The sequence below is a fragment of the Electrophorus electricus genome, chromosome 24, assembly GCF_041902795.1.
Source record: "Electrophorus electricus isolate QZ-2024a chromosome 24, ASM4190279v1, whole genome shotgun sequence".
Lineage (NCBI taxonomy): Eukaryota > Metazoa > Chordata > Actinopteri > Gymnotiformes > Gymnotidae > Electrophorus > Electrophorus electricus.
In genome coordinates, this window is record NC_137520.1 from 7,912,712 (window position 1) to 7,938,136 (window position 25,425).

General features: G+C 40.8%; 2 protein-coding genes across 5 annotated transcripts in view; both read right to left on the bottom strand.

Moving 5' to 3' along the window:
- rgs19 (regulator of G protein signaling 19) overlaps positions 1-16,071 on the bottom strand; it is a 31,516-nt gene extending 15,445 nt beyond the window's left edge. Inside the window, exons 1-3 of one of the 4 annotated variants that reach the window (XM_081707071.1) lie at positions 15,911-16,057; positions 9,414-9,863; positions 7,618-7,728 (exon numbers count right to left, since the gene is read on the bottom strand). In XM_081707071.1, coding sequence (XP_081563197.1) covers positions 7,618-7,632 — 15 coding nt within the window. In that variant the 5' untranslated portion in view covers positions 7,633-7,728; positions 9,414-9,863; positions 15,911-16,057. Of the gene's footprint in view, positions 1-7,617; positions 7,729-9,413; positions 9,864-15,910 lie in introns of all 4 variants that reach the window. The other 3 variants (XM_027021613.3, XM_081707069.1, XM_081707075.1) reach the window with 3 other exon arrangements.
- A 673-nt stretch (positions 16,072-16,744) lies between these two features.
- On the bottom strand, positions 16,745-20,261 carry LOC113584616 (protein LKAAEAR1). Its single transcript, XM_027021635.3, has 4 exons — positions 20,136-20,261; positions 19,336-19,697; positions 19,027-19,149; positions 16,745-18,578 (listed from the first exon to the last, which is right to left on the bottom strand). The coding sequence occupies exons 2-4, from the start codon at positions 19,639-19,641 to the stop codon at positions 18,519-18,521; spliced, it is 489 nt and encodes a 162-aa protein (XP_026877436.2). The 5' UTR covers positions 19,642-19,697; positions 20,136-20,261; the 3' UTR covers positions 16,745-18,518.
- Between the last annotated feature and the right edge of the window lie 5,164 nt (positions 20,262-25,425).

Here is a 25,425-nt window from a genome sequence, read left to right on the forward strand (position 1 = left end):
TGAAAAGGCTGGAGAAAAGTAATGGGCTGCATCGATGGGAGCACATGAGTCTGGCAAACTCCCCAACGCTCAATCAGGACGATCGTTTGGGTTGAACCACTCCATGAGATCAGATCCAAAAGTCAGCCTACTAAACCGAGGAATGAAGACTTTCGGACTAGGTACTGTTCTGAGTGGCTTACGGGGGAGAGTGAGGGAGAGGGGAAGTGTGTGGTAATTAGTCTGATGTTGTAAGCGACAGCAGGGCGTGTATGAAACCTTGTGAGTCAGCGCTGTTGCTTCCTCTTTCTGCCACTCAACAGGCCAGACCAAACGATGAGTGCACAGTCTATATGTGGAACTCCGAAGACAGAAGCAAGCGATTGATTAATCCCACCACGACTGTGAGCGGCACTCTACACTGTGTGTACAATTATTAGGCAAGAGAGTATTTTGACCATATCATAATTTTTATGCATATTTTCCAACTCCATGCTGTATAAACTTGAGTTTTAATTGGATTTAAGCCCATCAGATGATGTGTATTTGTTTAATGAGGGAGGGTGTGGCCTAAGGAGATCAACACCCTATATCAAGGTGTGCATAATTATTAAGCTTCTTTTCCTCAGGTAAAAAGGGCCAAAAAAGAGATTTAACTGACTCTGAAAAGCAAAAAATTGTAAAAAGTCTTTCAGAGGGATGCAGCACTCTTAAAATTGCTAAGATATTGGGGTGTGATCACAGAACCATCAAAGGTTTTGTTGCAAATAGTCAACAGAGTTGCAAGAAACATGTTGAGAAGAAAAGACGCAAATTAACTGCCAAAGATTTGATAAAAAACAAACATGAAGCAACCAGGAACCCATTATCCTCCAGTGGGGTCATATTCCAGAAATGCAACCTACCTGGAGTGCCCAGAAGTACAAGGTGTTCAGTACTCAGAGACATGGCCAAGGTAAGGAAGGCTGAAACATGACCACCACTGAACAAGATACACAAGGTAAAACATCAAGACTGGGCCAAGAAATATCTGAAGACAGATTTTTCTAAAGTTTTATGGACTGTTGAGACAAGAGTGACTCTTGACGGACCAGATGGATGGGTCCGTGGCTGGAGCTCCACTTTGATGCCAGCAAGGTGGAGGTGGGGTACTGCTGTGGACTGGTATTATTAAAGATGTGATAGTTGGACCTTTTCGAGTTGAAGATGGACTCAAAACCAACTCCCAAACCTACTGCCAGTTTTTGGAAGACACTTTTTTTCAAGCAGTAGTACAGGACAAAGTCTGCATCTTTCAAGAAGACCATGATTTTTATGCTCCACCGCATGCATCGAAGTACTACACCAGTAAAGGCCTTAAAGATGAAGGAATAATGACGTGGCCCCCTTCCTCACCTGACCTAAGCCCTGTTGAGAACTTGTTGGCCCTTCTTAAACTGTGATTTAAGAGGCTGTGGTTGCTGCTGCGTGAAAAGATGATCGTCAACAGATTAAACTGTTAGACTCCATGAATGGAAGCCTTATGACTGTTATTGAAAAGAAGGGCGGCTATAATGGTCACTGATGTCAGAAATGTTTACTTATTTGTTTGTTTATTATTCTCACTTTAACATGAAAATAAACAACTGAGATGGGAACATTTCCATTTTTCATTTAGTTGCATAATAATTCTCACACTAATAGTTGCCCAATAATTATGCACACATATTCTCCTAAGAAAGCCAAAACCTCAGTTTTACTTTCTTCAGGTAAATATTCAGGTTTGAGCTTTATTAACATTAACATAACTGACCGAGAGCACTGTAGTTGTTCAATAATAAATTGAATCCTTAAAAATACAACTTCCCTAATAATTGTGCACACAGCGTACTGCTCGACGCATGCTGTCGTGATCGAACCAGCTCGACGGCACATCCAGTAACCCTGGCATGCAAGAAAACCTCAGTTGTTCTGGGCACCTTTGAAGGTTGTTGCGTAACTATAACGAGGATATTGGGAGTAAATGTGCCTCTCCGGCAGTCCTCTAGTAGCACGCAAAATCCCGAAGCTGGCTTGCGTCTGCAGAGGGGTTCTGAGAAACGCTGGCTCTGTTCCAGCAGGGTCGCCTCACAATTACCCCTCTTGGCCTTGTGGAAATATGAGATGTTTAGGGAGGTGGATCGATCGTGATTAAAATAATTTTTTGGTAACATGGCACTAGACTGGTGGAAGGAGAAATGTCAGGGGCCTGGTTGGTGCCAGGGTCCACAAGCCTGGGCCTCAAGTACATCATGCCAACACAGTGTGCCACCTCGCTCTTTTACCCCACCCTGGAGGCTCCCTTCTTACTGCAGGGGCCAACAGGGAACCTGAGGTTCACGACTATGCAGGGATTACAGATGAAAGCAGCGAGCTCTTGGATGCAAGTGTTATGCAATTTATTACGACTTTTTTGTGAAGATGGCTGCTTCACCTTATTTGGGAAAGGGTGCATGGTGAGTAAATAAATACAATAATGTAGTATTATTGGATTTGCTCCACATGAGGTTCTCACTGGTTAACTCAGGCAAGCCCTTTTCTGACAGGACATAACTTCATCTTCTGTTCATTAGGTTTCTTTGCTCCTGCTTTGTTCTCGTTCGTTTGCTCTCTCGCTCTCTCTCTCTCTCCCTCTCATCCCTCTCCCTCTCATATCCCTCTCTCTCTCATATCCCTCTCTCTCCCTCATCCCTCTCTCTCCCTCATCCCTCTCTCTCCCTCATCCCTCTCTCTCCCTCATCCCTCTCTCTCCCTCATCCCTCTCTCTCCCTCATCCCTCTCTCTCCCTCTCTCATCCCAGCCAGAGTGGCAATATTCAGAGGCCAGTGCATAAAACTCCCAACCTGCGGGTCACACTTGCAAATCCGTCCATCTTGAAGCACCTCTGCACTTTCCTCTCCTCGCCCTTCCCCCAAATCCCAAACAACACGGCGTCCCACAGTTATTGCAATGTTATTCTAGCTATCAATAGACGGAGTCCACTAACAACGGCAGGTTACAGAAAGGACATGTGAAGAACGCATCTGTGCTGACTTGAGAGCTTTCGCCAGTGGCATGTTTACGGGATGTCCTGCAATGGAGGCAGTGTTCTCACACGAAGTTTGGAGAGAGACAGAGAGCAAGAGATAGAGAACAGACAAAGAAATAGCAAATAGCGTAAATAAAATAGAGTCACGAAAGAAGAAGGGCATGAAAGACATCTCGTGAAAAAAATGGAAGCAAGAGATACGAGAATAACGGAGCGAAAAGGAAAAGGAGAGACAGAAAGAAACGGAGAGAGTCAGCATCATAAACAAAATGTGACAGGAGCTATATATAGGATCTACATGTGAAATTAACTGGATGAAGCTAAAAGCTAATGGCTGTGAGCTCTCTGGCCACATGGAGAGCTGGGAGTGGCAGGAATATCCCCTCTCACTGCACCAGGAATATGATACTAAAACCAGGACATTATTTTCCCACATCATATTGTTCTACTTTATGCATAAGCCGTCTCACTGTAATAATGCTACATTATTTTGTCAGAAAACAAAGCTGGGAACATGCTACTATTTCACACATTTTATGATAATATGCTAAATGCCATAAATGTAAATGGTAATAAAAGTACTGGTACCAGCAGTAGTGGCATATAGCATATGTAAAAGATTTTAATTGAAATCTGTACTGGGAGACACAGCCTTTGAAATAGTGTGGACACTAGTTCAGAATTTTCATATTGTAACCTTATTCACAAATTTGGGCATGCAACTCAAAGTTTAGTCAACAGAGAAATGTTTTGGTGTACTATCTCAGGACCCCACAGGAATACTAGAATATTCCTCCCAGCCCTACATGTGAGCAGGTTGTGTCACCCAAGCAGCTCTGTGAGCGATCGCGAAACTGACCCTGCCATCTGATAACAAGGGCAGTGTGGCTACATATTCAGACACCTGTGCTCAGGTGTTATTGTGCGCTGCCATTCAGCACACGCCTTTTGTTATTGCTGTCGTGAGCTAAGGGGAGGAGCTCTGAAACTGCAAACGAATCGCAAATATACTAGAGGCTGACATGCTGGGGCCAGGGTGGACGTGGAAGACATAACCGGCCAGAGAAAAGATTTCTTCTGTTTTAATTCCAGCTTACAGGTCAAAGAATATGAAAATAGTCGATAAGGTGCACTCATTTTCTATCCACTGTAGGCATAAACTTGGAGAAACTGAAAAATGAAAAAAAAAATGAAGAAAAAAAACAAAAAAAACAACCAACCAACCAAAAAAAATAAAAAAAATCCTAGGAAGACATAATAGGTGAGGAGATAGCAAAGTTTATGATGGTCATTACACCCTAAACATGGCCCTATATTTAGTCAAGCCTTATTTGCTATATGTACATCCAACTGACACCTGCAGTGTAAAATTCCCACTTTGCATTTCACCTCAGCCTTGAATAAAAACTGCGCACTACACAGTACACTATGACTAATATATAAATACTAGAAATATACAAATTGGGGAAAATGATGTTTAAGGTAAAAAAGTTAAAAAATAAGCATTCAAAATTGGAGAGACCACCAGCGCACACATCTGATACACCAAATTCCACCAGAACATACATTACTGTCATGCAAGGCAAACTATGTGTCCATCAGTGTGCCAGTGTGACATAACCGGCCAGAGACCACAACAGGACAACAGCAGGACATCATGAGCAGGAGGTCACTAGCAGAGAAGAGTCCTCCAGCATCTGATAGAGAGGGCCGGTCAGGGGTACAGCTGGGATCTTTAGCAGGACACAGCTACTCTCAGTCTGAAGTCTCTGTTGCAATACAGTTATTTGCATGTACTTGTCTAGTTGATGTTTGAGCCAAAAAGTTGAGGTAAACCAGGAATTTGTGATAGTGCAAAAATGTGAGGTTTACCAAATGACACAATGCTAATCATATCTTCAAAGGTGACACATTAGGTTTGGAAACGGCAAAGCAAAGTCTCAGGTTTGCCCTGGGATTGCATGGGCTCTGCCCCAGGATGCCTCAGCCCCACCCACATGATGCAGTCATTTCCTGTTCTGCTTGCAAGCAGGAAAAGAAGAGTTCACAGCAGGGACTCTGCTGGTGCTCACCTTTACCACATCCTGCATGACAGTAAGACTGACACCATATACAGATTGATTTCAAAACATCAAAAAAGAGCTACTGAATAACACAGGCGCAACATTGACAAACCCCTTGAGCAATATTAATGCAACAGTTTTACCATGACCTGTTCAAAAATGAGTGTTAAAATGCATTCCACTGTAAAGCCACCAACTGATTAACAGGAAATATTCAAAAATGAATCAATCCAGGAATTTTACATGATACAATATATTCTTAGTCTAATATTCCTGAACGCACATGGATTTGCAGTATATGAGCAATTTCCAGAGCTCCGGGTTACAGGGAAAAAGTAGCAAAAGCAACAGAGAATGAACAAATGTCATTTCTGATTTAAAAGACTTTAAAAGTCCGAAAATGTCGTTATGCTTAGAGACAAGCAAATTATGTCAAAACTCAACTCTCATATGTAAGTAATTAGGAGAATCAACATTTTTTATAGTGAGATCAGCCAACATAGTAAGTAGAAATACTGACATCTATAACCTAAAATTATTCATAAAAAATAAGAAAGAGTATCCCTTAAGGGTAACAGTCAGAAGCACTTTGCTTGAATAACTAATGAAGCTCCGCTGTCCAAAACATCCTGTTTCTCTGTCCTCTGGAAACCTTTTCAGAGAATCAGGACATTTCGATTTCCAGAGAAACAGGACATTTCAGACAGACAGAGGTCCTTCATCAGCTGTGATGGCAAGCAAACTGTTTCTCTCTCAAATTATATATAGAGAAAGAGAAAGCGAGAGCACTTTCATCGAAACGCCAGTAGGATGGATGTTAGTGTATATATAAACTGTATAACTGCATAAGTCTAAGTGACAGGTCTGCTTTAGCCGATAGAACTGGGATGGATCTTCAGTAAAGATATGCAAACGTTGCAGACAGTTTGAGAGGCACATGCTGGCCTCACTCAGTTGGCCTAGCAGTTCTACACAGACCCGCACACATGCACACACACAGGATTAATGTCCACCTGTTTGTCTGTTTTTAGATCTAAATCTTGCTTTCTTCTAACTTTATCCAGATGCCATGCCTGGCTGGACATAAATCATGTGACTAACACATAACCTTAGCCCATATTCCTTCCCCCCTCGCTGTATAACCACAAAAAATGCAGGTTTGTATCCCAGCTGCGTGTATGCGCCACAAGTGGCAGAATATCCCAAATTGCATTTGCACAGCATGCCCTGAAAGTTACAAGTCTACCAGATTTGTGATATCTCCATGGCCACAAAGCACACCTAAACATTTAGTGCTCACTAGACAATGCTCTATGGGCTATCCCCTGCAGACTTTTTGATGAGCCTTTGAGAATATACCTTAGCAGGTATGTGCAAACTTTTTCTGTTGATGTCATTCAAAAGGGGTGCAGGTTGTAATGAACCTTGACAAATTCCCCAGATCATGCTCTCACCACCAAGATTCAGTCAGGATGGTGGCGATTTGGTGACGGGCCATGTTAGATTTTGGCTAAATGGAATATTTGGAATGCATGTCAAAAAGTTCTTTGGTTTCATCAGACCAAAAATCCTTCTGCCGGTTTAGTTTTGAAGGATGCTCCGATTTTGGAAGGCTATGGATAGTCCCATGCACTTTCCATTACTTATTGATTAAATGTTCGAGCTAGGTCAACAGGTGTTGGAAAAGTAATTATGTGACCTTGAAAACAATTGGTTATTCCAGAAATTCCAGAGGTAAGTTATAGTGTAGGAAGTCTATACTTATGAAACCAAGCTATCAGTAATAGTAGTTCTTAATTTTTAAAATAATGTTCATTGTTTTTTTGATATATTTTCACTGTCATGTTGTTGAGTATTGTGTGTCTAAATTAGCAGGAAAAAAAGATTTCTTCTGTTTTAATTCCAGCTTACAGGTCAAAGAATATGAAAATAGTCGATAAGGTGCACTCATTTTCTATCCACTGTAGGCATAAACTTGGAGAAACTGAAAAATGAAAAAAAAAATGAAGAAAAAAAAACAAAAAAACAACCAACCAACCAAAAAAAAAAAAAAAAAAAAAATCCTAGGAAGACATAATAGGTGAGGAGATAGCAAAGTTTATGATGGTCATTACACCCTAAACATGGCCCTATATTTAGTCAAGCCTTATTTGCTATATGTACATCCAACTGACACCTGCAGCGTAAAATTCCCACTTTGCATTTCACCTCAGCCTTGAATAAAAACTGCGCACTACACAGTACACTATGACTAATATATAAATACTAGAAATATACAAATTGGGGAAAATGATGTTTAAGGTAAAAAAGTTAAAAAATAAGCATTCAAAATTGGAGAGACCACCAGCGCACACATCTGATACACCAAATTCCACCAGAACATACATTACTGTCATGCAAGGCAAACTATGTGTCCATCAGTGTGCCCTGCATGGCTCTGCACTAGCTTTGCTGACACAAATAAACCACTGGCACGTAACACCTCACACAGCCCAAGCACTAGCACCAGGATGAGAGAGTGGCAGGTACCAGAATGTCCATCATGGCTTGGCGGAGGGCAGCCGATTAGTCTTAAAATCCTCAGTGATGTTAAAAGCCTGGACACATGCATGTCATCCCCCTGCAGGCTGCAGACCTCTCCTTCACAAACACAAACACACACACACACACACACACACACACACACACACACACACACACACACACACACACACACACACACACACACACACAGAGGAAGAAGAGAAATGCCAGTACTTTATATTAGTTATTCAAATGCAATGAGGTTAGTGTTCCAACAAATTTATATCTACATATGGATATTTCATACATCTACACAATATTTAACTTTAAACACGTTATAGTCAAATAAGAGATACAGCTAAAATTCTTTTTCACTAACATTAAAAAATATATTTTAGTTCATGGTTAGCAACCACACAATATGGGAATATTGTAGACCTCATGCTAGACATGGTAGAAAATGTATAAATGTTAAATTCCATATGTATCCTATAGACAACATTTTACAAGACATTATAGTATATAGGTGTGTGTGTGTGTGTGTGTGTGTGTGTGTGTGTGTGTGTGTGTGTGTGTGTGTGTGTGTGTAACAAAATCTCTAATCATTTGCACTGCCCGGGATCTGCAACATTTGTCACCCGGTTCTAAAGCAGTTTTTCGAAAGCGCTTCCTCTGTGCTCTGTTGTGTCATAAAGACACAGTAAAACCGAAACTGCAGTAACACACACGTGCCGTGGATTCCACGTGCCATGGATTCCATTCCTCTGAATTAGGTGATAAACATCCCTAATAATAGTATTTTTAAAATGATCATAAAGATCACTAATGTATAAATTCCTTTTAAGCATATGTTAATACAGTTTAAAGCACATAAATATCTGGAATTGAAAAGGGTCCATTTTCTTGCAAGTAATTTTTTATAGGTGTACACAGGCTACAAGTGTGTCCTGCACCGCACACTTCTGCATAGGCCATCTTTAGCATGCACATGGCCTGCCACATGGCCGGTTACCACACAGGAAGTAAACCCTAGCATTCAGCCTGCAACATCAGACAAAATGAGGGGCTGCGCAGGGTCATGGACTGCGGCGAGCCTTTGAGTCTTCCCGCCAGCTACGAAGGAACATTCCGGGTCTCTTACTCTCGATTTGTATTTAGGCTGACGTTGAATGGGAAGGCGCACACACAGTTAAAGGCAACTTTGGATGTTTCTTAGCCAAGTCGACGACTGCCACCCTCCTTGCGCACCTATTTGAAAGTGATTTATGACAATACTTCCTCCTCGCTGGAGTGAAAATTGCTCAGACATGGTTCAGCAATGTCTGAAGGCCTCAGTGCTGTACTTTGGATAGTTTCGATGGACGAGTGATTTGTTAAAAAAAAAATAAAATCAGGAAAAATTAGACATACTTTAAGGCGACCTTAAAAAGAATCAGACATATACTTTAACAGGACCTTAAAAAGAAAAACACTAAAAACAAATCTGACCCAACAACACAGCATTCAGCACTTTGCTGAAGTGACACATCGCTTCTCTAATCTGGCAACCACCAGATCGATAAAATGCTCCCTGAAATACCAACGAACTAAAAACGAATCATAGAGCGCAAACCTGCCATCTCACAGTGCCGCCACATGCTACACCCAAACTAACAGCAACAGATTTCTGGATGTGAATTGACAGCTACGTCCATGCCCCGGTCATCTGACCTCTAGCCCAGAAAGCACACAAAATACGCGCTTTTCTCAAACTAAAGATTATAAAAAAGTATAAATTCCACGATGGGACAGCCAATACTTACATCGTACCAGGTCGAAGTGAAAACGCTAGTCGATGACTATAGCACGGTTAGACTACCCTAGCTGAAGTGAGCCTTGGACTGGATTAACCTCTGCAGGCGCGGGTGAGTCTGGCATGGCCAGCATCTCTGACTTCTCTTTTAGTTGACTGAAGGAGAGGGGAGGAAGGCCAGCTCGGCGTGCGATAAAGAGGAAACGGGACACAGACGAGTGCGGAAAAGACGGGACAAAAAGGGAAGTTGGTGGAGGACGCTGCCGGGAAGGATAAAGACCACGGTGGCCTGAACGTGGCACCAAGACGACGACAGGATTGTTCCGAGGCCTCGTGGTCGGAAGGCTCGATGTTAAAACGCTGACCGGGAGCAGTTACGAGTAGTCCCGGCGGAGTGGCCCAACATCTCCAATCAGGCGCACAGCTCAATTGAGACCATTGCGCTATCGACATACGGTGGCTGGAGAAACAAAATGAGAGGGAAAAAGATTAACAGACAGTGAGAGGAGGAAAGGAATGGGAGAGAGACATAAATACATGAGAACGAGAGATGGAGAGATGACCCCACAGCGACATATGTGATTCGTGTGCATGCTTCCTCCTTATTGTGGCACATGGCTAATTTCTCCTCGACTTACACTTCAACGACCTCATTCAGACCAAATAATGATGGGCAGAAGGAAAAAAAAACCCCTCAAAAAACAGCGATTCTGCTGTCAACACTCACCTCAAGCCATTTACATGAATATGTGCATGGTGAATTCTAATGGGAAGGCCAGGTCATGTTTGGTTCCCTGTGTTTTTCAGAATTTACTTAACATGTTTTTAATGTTAACTTTAAATAGAGGTTAAAATCATGAATACGTACGCAGCCTTGAAGGCGTTGCAATACAGCTTAGATTGAGTCTTATGCTTTGAATGCAATGGGTAATAATAATACGCTCGAACAACGTATTCCAGGCTTCATAGAGACCAACTTCAATGAGCCATGAATAATAGTTGCTGCCAAGATAACAGAGTGTTACAATCGGAATCGCTGAGCTACAGTGGCTGTCTCTTTACTTCGTTTACTGGACATTATCTTGTCGAAACGCTTTTATTCTATTTTTCAGGTCCTGCTGAAAAGGCGTCCTTAGTACCCCTGCGTTTTACAGCGTGCTCGCCGGAATCAGTGCTATCTAACACTCAGACATTCTGGCCTGCAAGAGGTGCCACTGCTCAGCTCACACCTGCTGAGCTGCGTTAAACCTCTGATTTTCAGCTGCGGCCCGTGTCCAACAGGCTAGACTATTCCGTTTTTACCCGCGACGAAATGCTTGCGGAACTGGAATATCCTGTTTGACTTGAGCTGAAATGCTGTAGGCACGGGGCAGTTTATGGTAGACCACATGGTGGTCTGCGAACCTGTGCTGAAACATCATTTCACATGTCATCGAACCAATGGGAAGGTTGTTTGTAAAAAGCAGAATACCGGTGTTTGAAAATTAGAATGTGCGTATATTATTTTTGTTTGTGGACTATTTTTCAACCGGAATACTTCCATGTCTTAGAATCACATGTATTTGTTTTAATTTGATACGAAACTTGATTTCCGGAATCCAGAGTTTCGAGAGGTTAGTCTGGATTCCGTATCTTTTTTTGTGTCGAAATTAGAGCAGTGAGCGTGTTGCGAAGACAGAAAATTAATCACTGACAGCACCAAAACTTCTCTTCGATTTTTTAAAACTGGACCAATAATCAGAATCGTGCTGCTTCCTCATCCCTAACATAGGAAACATGCTTCCAATTCAGAGGTTCCACAGAACTAATTTACCGCAAATCTAATTCAATGTCTTTCCTTCAAACAAGCTGTTACGTAAGACATACATTTTATGAGCAAAACGCATTGTGTTAGCTCTACAGAACACAGATGCATGAGGGAAAATTTATCATGAATTTAAATTCTGTTAGACCACGTGCACAGGCATTGTTCCTTGGCAGGTTAATGTCTGTTATTTGGACGTATTTGCTGTGGAGTCATGCAGCATGTGCTCAAGATAACTGAACACTGAAATCTCTGCAGTAGAATGTCACAAACACGTATGACTTTAATGAATGTATTAATAAGTAATACGAATTCATTTCGAATGGGTGCCCATAACCAGATCCAATATTTCGCCATTAAAGACGTGTATTTCACGATTTCTGTATCTCCTTAAAAACAGATCATGCTAAATCTAACACTGAAGTCACTAACTGACCGACATCTCACCCTATGTCTATTTCAAAGTGGATTTTCAGAAGATCTTGTCTGATTCACAAAAATAGTACATGCCACTGCCCTGATGCGTGATCCTAAGCAGCTCCCTTTTAAGTGACACGGCGGAGACTTTTCCACTGACTTCACACTGCTACTTTTGTGATTAGCTCAATCGTTCCATGCTGGCTCCAACGCACTGTATGTTTGTCCTGAACGTCCTGAAAATTGTGAAGGTGTATTTAAAAGAAGGCAGCTAGACGAACGTTCTTTACCCAGTATGGGCAGTACTTCACAACTGACCTTCTGGAATCTCCTTATTTTTCCTTTTATTTTGCAATGGAATTTTGGCCTTCAACATTTATATCAGAGAGCACCTAGTGGATAATTTAGCTGTCAGTCAAGCAGATGGCATGCGGCTTCCTGTTTGTGTGTGTGTACCTCTGTTTTTGTGAGTGGAAATGACACATAAGTGGACAAAGCAATAGATTAGCCTGTTGATCTATTTTAAAAGGTTGCTGACTCATATCACAGGAATGCAAAATAACACAGTCTGACATCTCGGCTCCAGAACACGCCGCTAAATCTTTAATTTGAATTGACAATGAGTTAAGCTCCATGTGACAAAAAACAAAAACAAAAACATGATAGCCTGACCAAGAGTTTAGATATCTTACCTTATATTTTATGAAGTTTTAAACTTTAAATCAACAATACATAAAACCTCTGTGAGCTCTGAAATATATAAGTGACTAATTTATGAACTAATTAAAAGAACATGTTAAATCTTCTGTTTTACATCATAAACTGCCTTTTGGAATTATTTTCCATGACACATAGGAATTAGTGGCCATCAATGTAATCATTAAGCTCTCTAAAACGGATTTGTATTCCATACTGGAAACCATGGCAGCAGATGTAAGCAGTATCTGTGCAGAAGCAGGCGGAAACCCAGAAGCATATCAAAACAGTTCTAATTAAGCAGCCAACATTTATTATGCAAAAGAGACCAAAAATATTTGTGACAAGGTTGTTAACATGTTGGTTTTCATTAAAGATATTTCCTCAGTATTTTTTGCAGTAATTATTATTTTCAACTAACTGCAGCAAACAAAGTGTAAAGTTTGGAGATACTAGATAACTTTAATAATACTGGACTAATCAGTTATTTCTTGTTTTCAGTGCTGGAATGGTCAATAGGTGAGAAGAAAATTCTTCTGTGATTTGGGATCCTACTCAGGGAACACTGACAAATATTCAAGTATAACAAGGTTCAGCTCACGCGACATAAACAAAAGCTAGGCTTTGACAGACATATGACTCTCACTCTGTTCAAACTGAAAGATTATTCATACCCTTCACATGGATTAGGCTGCTCAGTGATTAGCCAACGTTTCTTTATATAATGCTTATACAATCCGAGACATTGGTTTAAAGAAATTGGTGGAGCTGGACATAATATATGTTATCATATGGTGGGTATGAGCCACTCCTTTTAAAATTAAATTACCATTAAGGACCTGTTTTGATAGTATTCACACAAGTATCTGGAGCATTGAGAAATCGCATGAATGGTTCAGTAACATAAACTAGACCCTAAATCTTCTATTATTTCATGCGTTGACTCAACACTCCATAAATTACATCTTTGATAGCCAGATGCTGCAAAAATACATTTTTTTTCAGCAGTATATCCAATCAGCACAAAATTGGCCCCATGTGCTTCTTTTATCCTCAAAGATGAAGTGGCTTTTTTTTTTTTTTTTTTAGTAATTCCACATATTAAGGTACCAAACATCAGCCAAAACTTGATAAATATCTCCCTATTGTTTTATTACTCATTTAATTCAAGATGCCAAATTTAGTCTTGTGCCTAATAATTATTATTAACACTCAATGCTGAAAACACATCAACTGTATTCCAGATTCATACTGCATGCTCACAGCTAATTTAGGCTCTTTCTAACCTACGTCTGTTAGTCTACCAATGGTCAAAATAAGCCCTTGTGAACCTTTCACAACCTTGAAGGCCCTGAATAAAGGAATCTTTTATGCAGCATTCTGCCCCAGGGATTGGTCACATTGCTTCTCTATTTGCTCCAGTTTTGTTCATTCAGTCATTCAGGAAATCCATAAGAAAAGAGTGAGTGAGTGAATGAATAATAGAGAGAGAGAGAGAGAGAGAGAGAGAGAGAGAGAGAGAAGGGGCGGGCCCAAACATTTTTTTAAAGTTAAACATATTTCTTCATCCACTGATGAGGTATATTGGCATAGTGTGACACAGTGCACCTTTTTGCCTTGCTACTTTGCTAAGGATGTTCTTTAATATCAAATGTCACAGAAGTATAGGAATAGTTCTCAATATTATCAGCCATCAATATATCGGCAATAAATCTAATATCGTAACATGCCGTTTGTGTGTGTCAACAGGTAAGAAGTGCCTTGGTCCTTTAAGAGCAGCAGAAGTGCCGGTGGGCGTGGATTGTACCCTGCTGTAATAAGGTTTACTGCAGGATCTGATCAAGGCAAGCGCACTTAGGGCAGTAAGAACTTTTCAGACTGTACAAAAACGTATTCTTGAGATGACACAATATACAGAAATAATACATTCTAAATCATTAACAAGGCAATGATAATCAAAGTTCTCTGCAGTTCGGTTTATCCTTTCTACTCAAGAAAGAGACAGCTCTAAATGAGATTCTGGTCTCACAACTGAGTAATATAAGAACAGGTCAGCAGCAGCACGGAGGCAGACCAACAAACCCTTGCTGGGGGCTATTTGTAAGCACGTAATTTTCTGATGAATATAAATTTGACTGAAGCAACTGCGAGGAAGGTGGACACGACACACTATTTTTAAACAAGAGATACATTTTCACAAAGTAATCACAAAGAAAATGAAATACAAACGCTTGCTTATTTTTAATTGTGGAAGATAGGTCTGTTAACCTCGGGAGTCCTCTGTGTTACGTCAAAGTGGACGAATACTGTCCCCCCCTCAGTTTCCAAAGCGCGTGCCCTACGCTTTGACACGCGCGAGCGCGGTCAAAGCGCTGCGCCGCCACGCGACACCGCGGGGCCCCGCCCCCTTGCCTTCCACCACGCGGCGGGTACGCGGTTCGCGCACACAAAATTCATTCACCCCGAAGGTCTCGCGCGTGAATCACGAACGCGCTTTACTACAAGAGAGCCAAAGAGAGAGAGAGAGAGAGAGAGAGAGAGAGAGAGAGAGAGAGAGAGAGAGAGAGAGAGAGAGAGAGAGAGAGAGAGAGAACGTCTTTCGAGATGAGAAAAACGCGAAACCCCAGATAACGAGAGGTTCACGACAAGGAATACAGACAATACCGAAATATATACATGTAGCCCAATTAACAGCAAGTGCCGGTCTACTCAACTGGGAAGAGAAATGACCACCTAGGCTTTATCCGCCCCCACTTCCTAGATGTTTGACTTGAACATATCCCCCCCCACAGCACAGTAATCTGTGCATTAGGTTACTCTTGTCGATTGCTCATTCTGAAAGCCCATAAATCTACCATTTGTATGGAATGTGTATTTCGAATAATAATTATGACAGTATTCGAGATAACACATTACTGAAACGAGAGGATTCGAGAAACCGCTTCAACTGATTTAAGGGGCTATATTGTGAAACCACACTCGCTGGTGTACATAGTCGTTTTCCTTCGAAAAGAAAGCAGTCCCTTAACACACTCGCTGTGCCCGTGGCACGCCGGCTGCACGCCTTCCCCGTTCTTCCTGTAATAGTCGTACATTGAAACCATCACTTCGCAGCCCGATTCTGTAGCCTGCAACAAAATTACAGCCAGCCTACTTGGGAACCTACCGCTTGCGCTTCAAAAAACATATAGCTGCGGTTTCGAAACAGTAGTAGGCTAGAACACACCAAAGGCAAATGTTAACTAACGTTTGCCTTTCTACTTACATATGCCATAAACTGTACTAAAACAAGCAGTAACACGGGGAATTAAGCAATAGTAGCTTCTTCTCAGTTTCGAATTACCACACTAGTTTACATAGCCTATCACAGACATCAATTTCTAGGAAAGGTTAATTCTATTCTCCCTAACTAGTGGGAGCTTACAGGCTAGTATAACGAAATGTTTCATACTGATGTATAAAAGGAGATCGGGTTTACTGAGGACGACCCATTCTTGAGGAATCACGAACCTTTTGAAAACGGGAAAACCCACCATTCACTGGCAAACTAAACATTTTGCTTTGAATATGCTGCCGATAACAATACTTACAATTTTTGCATTAAAATGATCTGGAGGGCGATAGCCGTTTCGTTTTCTGATGCACATCCGTTTCTTTTTTGCTGTTTTGTGTGTATAAATACAGTATATTTTTTTTCCTCCAATGTTCCAGCTTCAGAATCGACACCCTTACGGAGGCAGGCTAAGGATGAATTGCGCATGCGCTAAGTTAGACAGTTCTACTAAGGCGATTGACGAAGGACTTCCTCGGTAATTGTCATTTCCAATGGAACTCCTGTCAATGAGAGGTTTACTTAGCAGCAGATAATTGTATCCTTGTAAAGAGTCAGCTCTTCATGTGTCAATCATAAATTAATCATGATATAGTTTGGGTTTCTTAGGTAATAGGCTTGGTCCACAAAGTAGAATAAGCTGCAGGCCCTGCTATGTGCTTTCTTCTTTATAAGAACTAAACATATTTTCGTTTTGTCATCAAGTATAGATTCCTTAGCCCTAATAACAAAAATAAGTCCAGGAAAGGTATCCCCGTCTGTAAATTAAGTTGGCAGGTATATAACTTAATCTACTAGATATCAAATCGCAGTTCCTTTCAGCAATGTTTTATGTCTTAGAATTTATAGGACAGCGTTTGATATTGAGAGTATGCTTTAAAGGCGTATTTATTTTTAGATAAATCCTTAGGTCAACCAGCAAGAGGCGCCAAACACCAAGAATAACACAGGAGCACAAGGAACCAACAATATTGTGAAGTGGATTAAAAGTTTCAAATAACCGCGGTACAACCTATTCTCGCTTTATAATGTCTCTACTAACACAGCACTTAAGCCATAACCCCTCTATGCCTGGATACTTGTGGGAAGAATGTGTGTGTGTGTGTGTGTGTGTGTGTGTGTGTGTGTGTGTGTGTGTGTGTGTGTAAGAGAGAGAGAGAGAGAGAGAGAGAGAGAGAGGAGTGTTTGTGTATATATACATATAAATATAGGCCTACAGACCCATACACATACAGGCATTTATAATATGCAATTTCCAACACAATCAGGCAAGTCTGATTTTAATTAATGAACTGAAATAATGTATGAGGATTATCTACCCCTATAGCAAGCAAAGAATGGGGATATCAATGTAACTGCCACTTGGTGTCAGTAAAGTTCTCTGCTTCACTATAGGGGGAAAAAACCTTTAAACCTTGCAAGACAATAAATTACAGCCTGTTTTATGTGAAGTCCATTAGATGTGCTGATGTTGGTTTCATCAATTACATTTATATTTTAGTTAAAAGACAATATAGAATTGTGCTGAAGGTTGCTTGCTAATATGCAGAGGGATTTCTATGAGTTTTGTCACTGTTTTTATAAGGAGACATTAAGACACAAGAATCTTTACATACATTTTTTTTTCACTCTGTTTTTATCAATATCTGACATATATTTCTTGAGAAAATAGGTGTTAGGACTAATAATCACACCGTATTTAATGGTAAATCCTCTCAAATCTTAGTCTTAAATCAACCATTCTCCTTAATTCTATACACAAAGAGAAAATATGAGGCTGAGATGTACTGTACATGATGAATGTAAATGGATGCACTGGTGTATCATGAAAATGGTGGCATAATATGAAACAACTGAGACAAATCTAACTGTAAACTAGTGACTCATTCTATAGGTCACCATGAATATATTTAATTCAATATTATAGTTAGAATCACAGTTCTAACTGAGATTCTTGTTAAGCTGATGATCGAGTGCCTGTGTTATGTTACAAGCTCTGTCTTCCCTTTCATATATTCTTTACATCAAGATCTCAGTACGGTGCAGTACTGCGAGTCCTGTGCCAGACAGTTGATCAAAATGGTCATCAGGATACTGGTCCTAGTACAGCATCCTGACCAGTCTGCCAGTATCATCTTCACGAGTTTATGACATCTGGTGGCTGGTTACATGCCTACATAGGCACCAAATTAAGCTTTGACGGGAATAGACATAACATAGCATTTCTACAGTATTACTTTATGCACTGGCTGCAGTGCACATTGTTACTGAGCATCTCTTGTGTGTAGAAGATATGTTACCATCTTAAAACCTTCACAGGGAATTGAATTCTAATAGGGTGGCTGGAATGGACTATGTAATTACAGAAGACTTAAAGGAAATAAAAGAGAACTGTGATTTTTTTATTGGGTGTTGTAATAAATCTAAACGTCACAATGTCACAGCCTAGTTCATGTACTTTTCTACAATAAAGTTCAACACTTATTCTGCAGTCAAACCTCAAATCACTACATACCTACAACAGTCCTGTTCCTCCTTCTCCGAGGAAGGCCAGTAGAACAACTCCATTACTTTAGTATGCCACAAGCCATTCAGTATATGTACATAACCAAGTCTTTCTTGGTTAAATCAATAGTGTCCCATTATTGCAGGACACTGCAGAGCTGTCTTGCAACGGGCTACATGTCTTGCAACTACATGAAGCGCTCATGAACTCTGTCAGCAATAATGACTTCAAACATTAAAATACCAATGATGGCCTCTGTGATCCATCATTGAGACTAAATTCTATGCACCTTTGTAATTAATAAACCATGTTATTTCTTTATTTCAGCATTTTACGGTACAGGCGGTTGTTTGTCTTTCATTCATCCTCTGATTATTGTCAGGCCCTTGTCATCCTCCAGAATCTCCTCCACTCTTCGTCTCTGTACAGCATTAGATAAACAAAGAAAAATGTTAAGGCTGAGAAAGCAATTATCACTGTGGAAGGGTGCTATATCAGCATTAACCCAGGGCTTGGACTACTGTCTTCTGGCAGGCCTCACTACACAGTCATGCTCAGTCCTTTAATTCAGAGGCTTCACGTGGAGGATGTAATAATACGTGTAACGTGCATCCTTTTGTCAGAGTGCATCTCCTAATGCACCCAACTGCATGCAACTATAGAGGGATAACAAAATCAACAAATACAAACAGACCCTCAACATCGTCCCCTCACACGTGTGGTCTGTTTTACACACGCTAATCCCATTAAGCGTCATGAAAATGTGCCAAGTAATTTGCTGACATTAGATTCTCTGCACCGCCCTTAGCCACCTGCCTGTAAGTGCTGTGTTATTACAGTGGAAAAACCTGCTGTAGGGTGAAGGGTACCTGTAGCTGATCCAGGCTGTCGCGGATGTTCACCCTCTTCTCCCTCGCCAGCAATAGCAGCTCTAGGCGTATAGCGCTCTGCGCGTTGGACTGGCACGAAATCATTAAGTTCATTTCCTGCTCCTAGAAATACGCGGAAAATGAGATCGGGTTTAAAGGCAAGGGGTAATTAGCCTACTCGTCGCTGTAGGTGTAAGATCTATACAGGAAAAGTGACGAACACTTTTCAGTACACCGTATAGAACCTACAGAACATTACATGATATATAAGGACGCACTGATGGTGTGTTTAGATATAAAATACCCTGCCCTCAAGTTTTGGTATTGCAGCCTCATCTGTCGAATCCTATTTCTCGCTTCGGCGGCTTTTAATTGACCTATGAGCGCGTCTTGACGCAATTTTGAATCCGGGACTTGAAGCTGGTCTTTTTGTCTTTCTTTTCTCTCTTGAGACAGTCGAGTAGAAACACGTTGCCTGGAAGCCGCCATCCACCCTCGCACCTCTTTGGAGGGCTCAGCGTAAGCCAAGTATCGAGCTCTCTGCTGGGGGCACATAGTTTTCAATCCTGCGCTTGTGGGACTCCACTGCTTAGCTCTCTCACCTTGCTCCGTCATCTTTCCTCTCTAAATCCCTGGACGACTGTTTCCAGTCTTTTTTTCAGGGCCAGCTCCTGTACACCGAACACGAATATAAACAAAGAAATAAAAAGTTACAACCGAATCATACGTATTTTCCAAAGTTAAAGCATCAGATCTACTTTAAATTCTTCACTAATGGGATCTAAATACAGGCTACACCCAAAAGGCGCCCTACAATTGATTTAGACAAATATTGGCCGAAACCTGGATTGGATAAAACATGCAGATTGTCACGAAACGTGATACAGATGATAACTCTTGAGAAGCAAGCATACTATTAAAGTGTCTCCATTTGTCTTACTCCGGGAGCAAAGGAAATCGAAATGGACGCCTTCCAACATATGTTAAAAAAATGTAGAAACACGACTGGGCTAAACGCCGAAACTTTTACTTTTCGCGAAATGTTCGATTTACTGTGCTTGGTGTTTTTGCGTTATCAAAGATATGGAATATAACTTACGCATACGTACCAATGTAATTTCTGTAATTTCTGTTCAAAGCGTGGAGGGTATACTAGCTAACGCTAGCTGACTTCTTCCTCACACCAGTCTCGTTTACTGACGTTGTCTTGGTAACGTACTATGTCGTACCGCTCTCCTACTGTTCTGTCAAAACTAGACATTTGGCCTTAGTTTGCATGTGGTGTAAGTATACTTCTCGTTGCAAATGGTATTAACTTTAAACGTATATTTAAAAGAGCACATCAGGTTGCCTCTTAAAGCGCTACGAATGGGAATCTTAATTTGATTCTTAATTCGTTTCAGTGAATTAACGCTACAGAGAATACTTACGTGAAGAAGAATTAGGACAGGCACGCAAGCACAAGAGTGACTTTCCATGAAATATCAGTGTTCGAATTCCTTTTAGTGGGAATGTCCTGTGGTAAATAGTCGCTTAAGCATAAACACAGGCCTAACATTGTGATTATAGAACAGGCATTGGCAAATAGGCATGTATCATCCTATTACATAGCCAGATTATTTTACATGTCAAAAATGAATTTAATCAGCCTGTTGTATTGTTTCCTTTGCAAACGTTTACATATTTCTTGGCCTTTCGGTTTAAAAGCGTCCCGATGTCCACAATGTCTATCACTCCAGTTCAGTTTCGATTCGCTGTTACATTGTTCTATTAATTGACAATATTTCGGGAGTATCATGCCCACAGTGCGCTCATATGAAGAGTGCTAAGATATTTTCAGGATCCTCGTAGTTCAGTATAGTCCTGAGATTTATACCCTGGTACTTCATATGTTATTATAGGGTGAAAGATTTAGATTAAATGTCTTGAGTTTGTGTTAAGAAGGCATATGATTACAATATCTCTGTTATTTGTATTGTATTGTATTGTATTGTATATTGCACAGGCACATTGTGCCGTGTTGAGTTCAGGGCACTGCGCTCTTCATATAGGAAACTCTCATACCAAATTGGGGTTCAACACCTATGCCCTGCGATGTCTGTTTCGAAGCGGAGGTGTTAACAGTGTCAAAGAGATAAGGTGCTGTGATTTCCAGTTACGATACATCTGGGTCTAGTGCTGCCACCTGTTGGCAATGCAAATCAGTTGTTGAACATGCTGAATGCATGCAATACAGGCGAACGACGCAAGTTTTTTCTTTACTAATCTTTAGTTTATTTACTATAACTGTAAACTTCCTGGGTGCGGGTTAAGCCCTGTTTAAGGCTAAATTAGGCTCTCAATTGGGATTCACCAATTATTCCTATTATGTCTTCTGGACTAACATTATATCTGCATTTGGGAAGGTGGTTGATCGAAACAGAGACCTTAAGAAAGGTCTAAAGAAGAGTGGGATTATAGTGATTTTTATTTTGCTAAATGTTCATATATCTCTCTACATTTGGTTCATTCTTCCTTCATGATCAGTTACAACGGGTAAATTGCAAACCATCCATCCAACCATGTGATGCACAATCTTATGACATAATTTTTCTTTTTTGTTAAAATACCTGATTTGGGATTATTTGAGGGTAAGAAGAGATCATCTACAAGCCACAAATCTGTGAGTGGATGTTACTCAGTTGTGTCGAGTGGGAAACAGGAAGGAGAAAAGATATCCAGCATCTTGGCTTTCTGTTTCTGTCTGCCCTCTTCGTGTGCGCCTGTCCCTGTTGTGACTTATCACTGTGGGCATCTTTTTGGACTGCTGCCAAGAGTGAGGGGCTAATTAAAGAGCACTTTCTCTCATCAAAAGCAAATAACCATGTTACAAGCAAAGAACAACAAACAAACAAACAAACAAACCAAAAAATAACAATACGCAGGAGTCTATTTATATGACTAAGAGCCAGGACTAACTGTTGAAATGTGCATACACAAGGGACACATGGGACTTCGTGTTTACTGTTTGTTGATATCTGTGCCCACAGCAGTCTTACCCTGTAGTGCACAAAGCACAAATCAGACCAATATTCCAGCAATGAAAGCACCAGAATAGTGTGACAGATAGCACGACTGTAGGAAACCCAGATATTTTTGCCAGCAGTAAGGCATGGAAGGCGAAATTTAACAAACAGGAGTCACATCCCAGATCCAGGTCTTTGTACACTCAATGGTCCAGCAAATCTAGACTTGCCCAGTTGCCTTTTATTAACAAAGTGGAGGTTTATTATGAGAAAGGTTGTTAACAGGCTTTTGAGTGTGGCGACAAAGCCATTCATGCCCTGAAGAGGCGAGGGAGTCATGAAGCATGCTGTTGGGCTTTAATTAGCACCTGCTGCAGAATGCTAGATAGCTGGATGACTGTGTACAGTTTCACTGGATTTAACATGTGCTTCACATTGATTTCCTGGTGCCTGGTGCCAAGTTCAAAGCTCTCTGTCTATACAGCCTCTGCCCTAACATGTTAAAAGTCTCCCAATCGCTGCAGTAGAGTCCAATCATCCACATTCATTCCCAGCCTCACAGCAATCATATATCTATCATGTTAGACATAGGGCTTTTTTCTGTTACTGCAGGACAAGCTTGACGCTTTTGTGCGGCATTGTGCTGGGATGTGCGTAGCTCCCTGCCAAAGCTGCTCTCCAGATCAGCTGGAAATGATTTAGATATTGTCTCAGCATTGTTCAGCTGTCATATCTCTAAGTATTCAACTCTTAAATAGCATGTTTGGCACCTCCTCTAAAGAGCCGGGCCTGACTGCCCATGGACAATGAGTGATGATAATGAGGAAGAGGATTGTGTTAGAGAGCGAGAGTGGCATGTCTAGTAGACATTATTTTCCTGTTTGCAAACAATGTTGTCTGAACTTTCAATCAATACAAACAGCAGAATTCTAGCAACAGACATTTACCAGCCCATGAGGCTTCCCACAAACATATTTATGGAAGGCAGAAAAGAATACAGATACCTTGGAGTCTGGACAGAACAGCATAAAGCTTGTTTTTTTTTCAGAAGCTACACTACACTGCAGCTGTGCTTACTCCCTGAGTAGGTAAGGCAGGCGTCAAACTGGTGACACTCAAATCTCATGCTCCACAGTGTTTTAGAGACAGTTTAAAAAAATCCCCAACAACACAAGACACAAACGTACCACTACATGAGCGCTTCACCCATCCAGAAGCCATAAGTGTATAGAAATAAGCCAAGTGTGCTTCACAGTGGCTTGTACGTAGCTATAGCAGATGACTGTAGGAGAGCAGGGCCTTTAGATTCTCACATCATTTTGATTAAATGGAAGTAAGTGAGTGTGATGCATAGAACAAGTGAAAAGAAAATATTCTTCAGAGTAAAAACAGGCCATAATTCAGGTGAAGAAGGACTACTCAAAGAGAGAAGTTCAGAAAAGTAAGGTGTGTATAGGAGCAAGTCTCATACAGGAGGAAGGATTGATCACCACCTCCCGCTATGTGATTTTCAGGCCCCTTTGGGGAATTGAGGGAAATTCTATATGACTTACCTTTGGGGTTTAGCTCTATGAATGGCTGCATTCTGGCTGGGGGTCCTGTGTCTTTTGGACTCGATGCTTGACATCATTTTCACTGATTTCCTTTCCTTTCACCTTAACTCTTATCTTAAGCCTCACCAGAAAAACAAAATGTCACTACAAGGGATCACGGGAGACACAAATGAGCACACAGCATGCTGTCCTGCTACAGAGCTCACCCTGTACTTAGCTGGTTGGTTTGGTCTAGCAGGTAATTGCAGTATTGCACTACTGAAGCAGTGACAAAGTGTCTGTGTCCCAAACATTATCCATTATCCCCGCTGACACCTCCATGGAGGAATGAGGATGATAATGAAGTATGCGTAAAAGCAAAGATATACTTAGGGCTCTAAACTCACATTTTACTGTGCGTTTTAATAAATACAGGCATATTTATTACCATTGTTTAATTTGGGAAAAAATTGGGGCATAAATAAATGTGTCTGTGACAAGCTTGGTGGAATGGTGCAACAGGATTTGTGGCATATGCAGCATTTAAATCTGACAGTGCAACGGTAGTTTTGAACCCATTTTGGTTTGGCAGCATTTGTGCTACCGCCTCTGTGGACTTGCTGTCATCGTAACACCAAATGCAGCACAGAATTTTCTTCACTTCAAGCAGGCATATAAAGATGTATCCAATATGTCCTAATGGGATTTTAACCACAAACATCACCTCACTAAATATGGATCTCCCAATTACTAACTAAATACTTTCACGCTACATAGCCTGAACTCCATATCCCAGCATTCACCTGTTGCCAGCATCCTGTCACTCAATCCTGTTCTTCCAATCATCACACCCTCGCTAAATCTGCCTCCCCTTACTACTGATTGTTCTCACCTGTTCTTCATTATTTACCTATCTATATAAAGCATTCCAAGTCCCCATGTTCCCTGTGAAGTATTGCCATGAGTTCTATATGCATACTCAGCGTTATCTTTATCTGTCCGGTTTATAACCTGATCAGTTTCCTGATTATCGTCTCTGCCTTGTCCCTACCTGGTTGGTTAGCCCTGTTGGACTGCTCTCTGGTTTTATGTATTCTGGACTGTTTTCTGGTTTATCCTGTTGATGACTCCTTAGGTTCTGGCCGAGTACCTTGTAGACTCTGACCTCTGCCTGTTGTACTACTCTGAATCTGTATTATCCATTTGTGAATAAAACAAACCCAGTTGTTTACATCTGCACACATCTGTCTCCGATCTGGTTTGTGACCAATACAACTGATTTCATTTTTTTTTATAATGACTATTAAATGTAAATGGGGACAGTTGGCATGTCATTATGCATGTAAAATGGTCAAATTAAAATAATGAGTCATGTCACAATTATGGAAATAATTTTGTTTTCATCACAATGAACAACAATAATGGTAAATATGTATAATCATAATTATTGTTGGCATTGTTACTTGTTGTTTTATTATATATTGTTATTTTATTATTGTTGTTATTAATAAGCGTCATTATAAAAAGAAATTATTATTATTATTATTGTAGTATGTCTGTTTCCTCAATGTTTCAGCAAGCAACTTCCTGACCTTGGCATACCAAAAGCTAAGCGGCACCTGCTTGGCAATTTCCATTTGCCGCTAAACGTACCTTGTGATAACACAAGTAAAGACAGACCTGGACTGCCTTATGGCTTTGTGCAAGTGAGAGTCTAAGCCTTCAGCTCTGCCTGGTTAAGGGAAACTGCTTGAGTCCCTAAATCCCTCTCTGTTTAGCACCCTCCACCCATACCGCATACAGTTTAAGTATGGAAAGAGAAGAAATGACCACAAAAAATCCATGTGGAAATATGTATGTAT

Excerpts from the sequence above, each read along its gene's own strand:
- LOC113584616 (XM_027021635.3), bottom strand. The coding sequence starts at position 19,641 with ATGACGGAGCAAGGTGAGAGAGCTAAGCAGTGGAGTCCCACAAGCGCA. Across the intron at positions 19,150-19,335 it reads TGCAATACCAAAACTTGAGG|GAGCAGGAAATGAACTTAAT; the intron begins GCAGGGTATTTT and ends GCGTATTTCTAG. Across the intron at positions 18,579-19,026 it reads ACAGCCTGGATCAGCTACAG|AGACGAAGAGTGGAGGAGAT; the intron begins GTACCCTTCACC and ends AATGCTGTACAG.